Below are 8,725 nucleotides of genomic sequence, written 5' to 3'. Positions count from 1 at the left end.
TGCCTTTCCTAGCTAAACAAGCTCATATGCATAATTCTTAAGGAAAGCAGGTAACAGTCTTACTTGCTTATAAAGGAAACACAGCACCTGATCACAAGTTTTGATCCAGCAAATTCAGATTTATTTTTTCATTTTCATTTTTTACAAAAAATACATTTTGACAAATAAAAAGCATTTCCATTAGTCCACTGTTCCTCAAAGTGTAAATGTACACTGTAATTTTTCCATTTTTAATATAGACTTATGCTATATTTTATGTCATCTACAATAAACTCAACTACAGAATCTGATGAAACATAATAAATAATGATGAAGGAACGGAAAACTACACAGCAAAAAAAAAAAAAAAAAAAGGAAAATAGAAACTTTTTAAAACTCATATTTAAAAGTTACATTACAGCCACCTCGCCAAAAATCAAACATTTGATTTAGCCATTATGAAGCAAAGCAGTATTGCATTATCCTTATTGGCGTACTGGAACAGAAAGCATCCTGAAATCAAAGTACTGCCCACTGGAAGAAACTGAGCTACAACTAAACGGAACGTAATCCAATTAAATATGGACAGCAGTGCAAAAGCCAAAATTCTTGGCTTTACAAAAACAACAATTCCTAGGAACAAACACTGAATGCAGTTTCATGATTTTATTTTTTTAAAAAGCAAAAACTGGTTTTTTTGATCGCTGTTTGGATGATGAATGCCACCAGAGATACCAGGTAGATAGGCTCTTTGCCCACCTCTTATTCCTGATGACCTCAATGGGAAAAGCATGCAGTTGGCTGAAGAGAAAAATACTGTCACCACTGTAATAATAAAACTAGTGGTTTAATAATTACTGTGATTATTTAAGAGGGGAAAAAAGAGAGGGAGTCACCTATCTTACCTGTAATAAAAGATGCCTAAACATTAAGACAGCATAAACAAATCGCATTTGAACATTTTCAGCTTTAGCTAACTCTGTCGTTTGACACCACAGATAAGAAAACATGCCTCTCTTTCTCAAAATATTTCTATTTTGACTAATTAAGGAAGGATTGAGTAGTCTGACCATTTACATGCAGCATGGCCCACTGTGATTGAAAGGTAAGCCTCAGACTGAGAAACTCAAGGGCAGACTGCTCGCTTAATGCTACAACACTTCTTCTGAGAAAAAACATGCAAATATTTGTATACATTACAGAGCCTCTAAGCCAATTATTTTCTGCATTGGGCTGCTCTGAAGAGGCAGTGTTACAGCAGAGGTCCTCCAGGAATCCTACCTTAGTTTTGTGTACATTCTCTCCAACAGACCACCAGTTGCTTCTGACTTGGAAAACAGGCAGGCAAAAGCTGCGTGTGAAAACTGACTACTTGAACTCACGTACTGGTACATACTGGACTTAAAAACTAGTACTGCTGTGTTCAATTGGGAACCATGGGGTAGAACCAATCATCCCTCTGACTGCACTCCACTACAGTCTGGTTCTTGGAACAAGGAAGTAACAATCGTGGAAAGAGCAGGCCACAAACAGGCATGTGGTCTCCAAGACTGGTAAGGCTGAAATATCCCATGGATTTGTTTATGCTGCAAGATTATGTACAGATAATGTCTTCTATCAACACCAGAAAATCCAAAAGGGTGTCAAAGATCATCCATATTTGGGATAAAACCCCTAAGGAATTTTTCTTCTTTTGGTACTAAGACATAAATACTGCCAATATGGCCAAAATTTTCATCTATTAGTTAAATTTCTAAACCATTAACGCAACACACAACATTGTTGATAGCAATGAAAATACTGTAGTTTACAATAAAGTTACTGAGGTTTGTTCTGGGAAGAAAATCAGCAAGGTTTTTTTTTTTTTTTTTGCATTTTTAATATATTCTGCTGCTAGGATTTTGGATGAGGAAAAAAATTGCAAGTATCAATGCATATATAAGACCAAAAATCAACCAAAACTTTTGTAGAAAAGTATTAACATTCTTAATCATAAAAATATTTGCAAATTTAATTACAAATACATTTTAAAAGCAAAATCTTTAAGTACATCGAGGTTGGTCAATATTGACAGTGTTCATTTAAGAGGACGTTAAGATAATACCCACTGCATCTGTGGTAACATCTGAACTCACAGAGTATATACATTTATTGATCAAACTGTGAAGTATATAAAGTGAAGAAGCAGTATTTACACTTCAGAACTTATATAAAGGTTATACTGGAAGATCAAGTAGGGGTCTGTGAAAATTTTAATATCTTAAGTGCTGCTGATTTCATGCATTTGTTCTACAACTTGTCCTAAAATTTCATCCACTACATCAATGTCATAATTTACTTGTTGCAAGTCTAGATCAGGCATGATTGTAGCCAAAAGCTGTCCAACATTCACTCGAAGGGAGCGCAGTTTCAGGCTGTGAAGAAATAATCGAGATGTTTAGATGTGGATCAAGTTTCACATCCAAATATACAGAATGTTAATTAACAAAGTTAGAGTAACATTCAATAATAGGAAGGGTCAGTATGTGACTTCTATGAACCAACAGAGAGCTTATACAATTGAAAATGCAACAAGATAATTTCAAGATCTATTATTTTTTCAAAGCTTACTGTCTTGAGTTTTAACTTTGAAGGTGTGTATTTCCTTCGTTTCAAACAAATACTAAGATTTCTGCCTTTCCCAGAATGGATTAAAGGTATTTTTGAATACTTCTACTGAAGTTAGCAAATAAACATTGGTATAACCCTTTATCCTACAATATTTTTTTATTTCTCAAACCAGTATTTAAAAATATTTAATATATCTAGAATTGCCAACTACCACCATGTATGGGAGCAAAGGAAGAGAAAACAAAGAGGAAAGAAAAAAAGAGAAAGTATGAAAGAGTAGTTTGTCCGAAGGTTTGAAAACATAAAGACGAAGTAGCAATTTTACTAATGGGAAAGTACTATTTCTCCTCTTTTTGCTTTCTTTCACGATTCCACTGCCCTATCCGCTTCCTGGTCAAATTGCTTCTAAGTCATTCATCCCTTCTCTTGAGCATTTCCTTTACCATTATTTTCTTTATTATCTCCAGTAGCCATTCTTCATAGAGTCATTACATCCCAAAGGACCTGTAAGTACACAAGTAATGCATGCAATTTCTAATTCTTCTATGTAGAAGTAGTCAGATGCAGTAAGCAGAAAGTAAAACTCTAGCAGATGCAGGGGAGGCTGAATCCCAGAACAAAAACAAACAAAACCCAAACAAATTTAGCTTGAAAGGGATCTCCAGAGGTCATTCATTCCCTTACCCTACCCCTAACACATTCAAAGAATGGTTATTTCAGATTAGGTTGCTTAAAACCTCCTTGTGTTTTCAAAATCTCCACAGATGGAGATTCCACCATCTCCCTCGGACCCTTTTTTCTGAGCCCTCACTGTGAACGTTATTTTTTCCCCTCTATCTCATCAGAATTTCCCTTCTTACAGCTTGTTTCCATTGCCTCTCATGACATCACTGTGCTAGCGAGGAGTCAGGCTTCATCTTTTCTACACATTCATTCAGCTGCAGAAGAAAGCATTAGGATACCAGATCTGAAGGTAGCCTTCTCTTCCTGCAGCTCTTTCCCTCAGCATTCCCTTGTAAGACGCTCCAGCCCCCTAACCATCTTGGTAGTCTTTCAGTGGATTTGCTCTTATATGCCAATGTCTTTCATATAGTCAGGAACCCCAAAGCAGACACAGTACTCTGCATTTGCCCAGCACAGGGGAAGAACCTCTGCCATACAACTGCTGGCAGAACACTGGGCACTCCTGCCACAAGAGGCACTGTTGATTTGCATTCATCTTCTAATCCACCTCCACCACAGCCCAGCACTTCAGCTTGTCCAGCTGCAGAGACGATTCCTAGCAGAAGTGTAGAACATCACTGCTGCCTTTACTAAGCTTCTACAATATTTCTCTCGGTCTTTTTCCTACTTCTCAAGGTCCCTCTACAGCAGTGCTATCATCCAGGGTATCAGTGATTCCCTCCAACTCGGTTCCATTATGAGTTCACCAAGTTAACTGCGCTCTGTCACATTCGCCATTAATGAAAGCATTAAAAATTATTGGCCTTCATATTGATGCCCAGGCTTAGCAGACTGGCAGTCTGCTAAGCAGTTTTACAACCCACCACCTAGTCCACTGGTCTAAATCATATCTCACAAAATTTGATGATAACATTATGGCAGTCTATTTTGAAAGCTTTCCTAAAATGAAGGCCCAATCACCCCTCATCCACAGAGCTGGTCATCTCAATGGAAAGGTTACCAAGTTGGAAAGGCAATCTTTGCCCTCAGTAAATCTACGCTGATCGTTTCTGATCACCTTGACTATCATGAGCTTGCATGCAGCTTCCAAGCAGATTTTCTTCAGGGTCTTCCCAGGAATTGAGCTTGTACTGGCCAGTCTGTAGTTCAGATCCTCATTTTTGCCTGCTCTGAATATGGGCATGACAACTTTTTTTAATTATTATTTTTTATTTAAACCAGTTATCAGGGACCTGCCACAAACTTTTGGACATCATCACAAGGCCAACTCTCCATCATCTGGCCAGCTCTCCCTGACACATTTCATCTGATTCTATGGACTTATGTGTGCTGTGCTTGCTTGCTTCCATCTTGTACACGTACTTCTTTTATGTGTTTACTATTTTTATTAATGGAGAGCAGCAAGATCCCTACTTGGAGGCGTAAACTTTTGTTTAGTTTTGAAGATACGCCCTGGACACTGGCACAGGTCCAGAGCACTGGTCTGCAGCAAGTTCTTACATGAAAGGTCAAATCAGTTCCAAAACTGAAAACAAACTCTTTGCGGTATGGTACTACTGAGTCAAGAAATAAAAATAGCATGCAATAGCAAAGATCATCTGCACAGCATAAGCTAATGATCACCCCTCCCTCTTCCCTGCCTCTCCTTTCTTCCTCCGCTTGTTTTACAAGCTAGAATCTAGAAACTCTTATAACATTTTCAGCACTTAAAGAAGTGTCAGTATGACATTCTATTGAGCAATGGTCAAGTACTTGTTTAAGAAGCACTAAGTCAAAACTAAAACAAAATCAGTGGATGAAAAGGTGAAGTAGAAGTGTTATCAACTTAGAAGTCACAAGAGGCAGCAAAAATAATTCCAAAAACCACGTTTTATTATATGATTGTCAGACATGATCTTTGTCAAGGTCTTTTAGGTACAATCAGCCAAGTAAAATCTTACTTGAAGTAGTCTAGAAAGAAGAAAATTGATACCTTTCTCCATCAGAAAAATTAACAGTGTCTTCTACATTACTGGCTGTAGAATCATTTGCACGTGCTACTGCTTGTGGGATTGAAGCTTTCAACTCTGCAATTTCTGATTTAAGTTCTTCACATTGACAGGCAATTTTATTTTTCTCTGCTTCCAGTAGTTCCACCTGCAAATAAATAAAAATAAATAATTTTATACATCAATTTGTTGTGCTTGTTTAAAATAAACATAACCAATATAAAACATCCATTGACTGCTTTTAATCAGCTTTTTGGTGACATTTTAATATCCAGTGACATTTTATGATACTGCAACCTACAGACTATTTTAAAGTAGCCAGTTGAACACACTGCACTCTCAGCTTGCTGTCAGACTCTCTTAAGTTTACTTTCTGCTGTCAATGGAATCCAAGAAAACAAAAGATTCTAGGCTAGATTATATTTATTCCCCACCCTTCTAAGCGGCTTGATTAATGAATGGTCTGTATTTAACCATACAATATGTTGTGCACTGGAACTGCTACAAAACGTTCATCTAAGAAAATGGAAAGTTAAATTCTTCGTTTGAAATATGCCACTGTTTTAACTAACATACCTGACTTTTGTATTCGTCTCTCTCAATGGTGCATTTGTCCAGTTGCCTGAAAACATCATCCAGCTGCACAGCAATTTCATCTACCTCACTCTTACTTTCACCGTCAGCACACCTGCTGCATTCAGTTTTTAAGTTTTGCAGAGTATTGCATTGCTCTTTTAGTTTTGCTATTTCTTCTAAGGCCTGTTCATAGAGAAGGGTTGTTTCCGCCAAACTTCTTTCCTGAACATTTTCTTCCACAAATGAAGAAATTGTCTCAGTTGACTGATGGCACATTTCTTTTTTCACATACTTATCATTCATTTCTAGTATCCTCTGTTCCAGTGTTTCTACTTGCTTGGTTAATGCTTCACATTTGCTTTGGTACATCTCCTTCTCTTTGTTTGCTGATTGCAGCTGATTTCTCAGTTCGTTTCCAAGTTCTGCAGATGTCTCAGAAAGATTATTTACACTGTGCCGGTTAATTTCCATTTCCACGTTGGGAACTTGAATATCGATTTCATCTTCCACCTCTTCCTTTTTAACAACCAAATTTGGGACCTCTGTCTGCGTTGCAGAGGTCAGCTGTTCGCTTCTTGATTCTGAGGTACTTGCACTGGAGGGTTCTCTTACATCACTGCTTTTTTTCTGCTCCTCCTGGTCAACATTTATACATTCAGTTTTTACCACTGGAACATCAGAATCTGTGGAAGGCTTTGGAGTGCTGCTCTCCTCTAAAATAATGACATCATCATCATCATCACGGCTTTTGAATGCTCTGTCATTTAAACGAGGTGTCTTTATGGTTAAAGGTGTCACACTGATGAGTATCTTCCGTTTCAGACTGAGGAAGAAAGCATTAAACTGATTACTGTATTGCTCAAATACTGCAAACTCATTTGTTTCAAACAATGTTTAAATGTGTCTAAACGTGCAATTCAAAACTGCTACACAATAACTAGAAAGAGATGTCTCCCTGAAGAGCATCTTAAGATTATTAATCACAGTAAATACCTTTTCTGTAAAAACAATGGCTGAAATTCACACAATAGATTATTACTTTCATATACTATTTTGAGACAGACTCAACATTTTTGAGATGAGGAAGACCTGTAAGAGAGGTTAAGGAAAACATCCTGTAGAATGAGCTTAACACAATACAGTGCTTTCCTACATTAAGGCAAGTCACTGAGCAATTTTCCTTGACAGTACAGTATTTTCTTTTTGTTGCTCTCACTTTTGTTCTTCATGAGGTTTCTAGGCATCATTAACATGGTTCTTCCTGTATTACCAAAAAGTGACACATGAACTTTGGCAGCTGTGACTCAAAGATGGGACTACACCTGACATCATTTTTTTATTTAAAAATTATTAACTTTAGAAATAAATCAGTCTATTTTGTACAGGCTCACTAACCTGTTATCAGAATCAGAATGAGGTGAAGATACTGATCTATTTGAAACAAGTAGAGGTCTTTTGACAGAAGCATTTGATGTTTCTGGTAAAAGTGCTCTTGGAACAGCTTCCCTTCCACTCACAGGTGAGAACGTTCTAAAGTCTTTACTTGAGGAAACGGATGTTTTTAAAAGCATTTCATTACTGATCTATAAGATAACATTAAGAATGAAAAGCAATAGACATTAGTAGAGTCTTCAGAATAAGTTTCAAGTAGTTCCATTAACTATCTGAAAACACCTGAAATTATGACAGTCATTTCTTCTGTATACTGCAAGGATTCTCCACAGAGCAATCTCCTTGAACCTTGACTCAATATTTTGCAGTAAGAAAAGCAGACTATACCCTTTGTTAAAAAATAAACAAAAAAAGTTATCAGCTTAATGATCACATACACAAAAAACAAACAAGACAGAACAGAAAATACAACTAAATTCTACTGATGTTAACTGTTTCCTTCATGTCTTTTCCATGCTGGTTTAAAGTCACGTATTAAAAAAAGTAATCATCATAGCACAGCTGAGTAGCAAGGTTTCTTGTTTTTTTCTTTTTTTGTTTGTTTTGTTTTCTTTTGTTTAATTTGCTTTTTAAGTCTAGATTAAGACTTCTGGTGGATTTCTCAGAAGACTACAGCTACAAACTCCTTCCCATGCAGAGATTTATTGTTGTCAGAAAGCAGCTATCTGATCTTAAAGCATTTCCCAAGAAATACCTATTATAGGTACCATGTAAAATCCTGGGGAGTATTTTTTTCCAGCCTGTTCTGTACTCATATCTGAAGTCTGACCATCATACACAAAACATGGGACAGTAATCTCTCTTACAACTGCTAATAATTAGTTTGTAAAATATTTAAATATTTTGTTCATTTTGGTCTTTCAGAAATAACTTTTTTACTTGGATTAAACTAATTGCAGGAAAATGAATACAATCAAGTAGATAGGTTAGAACAGCACATGGAAAATCTTTTATCCAAAAATTGATTGGTCTGAAGTTCACAGTTACTTTGAAAGCTACATCTCACTTCAGAAACCTGATTCTGAGTTCCAATCTGTATAGTCTTGTCACTAAATCATTTTTTATTTGCATCTCCATTTGAATTTGAGTGTCTCCTAGCAAAACAAACTCTCAAAAACACAGCCATTACAAATTCTATTCCCCCCCCACTCCCTTTTTTTTTAAGGGCATCTTTACTTTTATATCCTTATCACATATCCCTCTACAAAAAATCCACTTCCAACAATAAGATGTTGGATAAACTGTTCTATAAAAACGAGTAGCAGTGACTTATTTTCTAGTAACATTTTTGTGAAGCAGCTTCATCCTCTTCAAACTCTTTCTTCAGTACAACATATAAAATGCACCACTGACTTCTATCATTGGACAGAAGAGATGGGGGATTTCTGGTTTACCTAGTGTAAGCACAGCCTATACAACTATCAAAAAGGTTGCTG

General features: G+C 36.5%; 1 protein-coding gene across 3 annotated transcripts in view; it reads right to left on the bottom strand.

Moving 5' to 3' along the window:
* Positions 1–98: 98 nt before the first annotated feature.
* The window catches only part of MORC3 (MORC family CW-type zinc finger 3), a 29,344-nt gene continuing 20,717 nt past the window's right edge, over positions 99–8,725 (bottom strand). For 2 of the 3 annotated variants that reach the window (XM_085242746.1, XM_085242756.1), the window contains 4 exons: positions 7,233–7,420; positions 5,838–6,660; positions 5,246–5,409; positions 99–2,393 (listed from right to left, as the gene is read on the bottom strand). In XM_085242746.1, coding sequence (XP_085098872.1) covers positions 2,240–2,393; positions 5,246–5,409; positions 5,838–6,660; positions 7,233–7,420 — 1,329 coding nt within the window. In that variant the 3' untranslated portion in view covers positions 99–2,239. Of the gene's footprint in view, positions 2,394–3,032; positions 3,094–5,245; positions 5,410–5,837; positions 6,661–7,232; positions 7,421–8,725 lie in introns of all 3 variants that reach the window. The other variant, XM_085242747.1, reaches the window with a different exon arrangement.

This window comes from Meleagris gallopavo, chromosome 1 (assembly GCF_905368555.1).
Source record: "Meleagris gallopavo chromosome 1, MGAL_WU_HG_1.1, whole genome shotgun sequence".
In the NCBI taxonomy this organism is placed as follows: domain Eukaryota; kingdom Metazoa; phylum Chordata; class Aves; order Galliformes; family Phasianidae; genus Meleagris; species Meleagris gallopavo.
The sequence above is the reverse complement of the archived record's forward strand: the minus strand, read 5'-3'. Positions and strand labels throughout refer to the sequence as shown.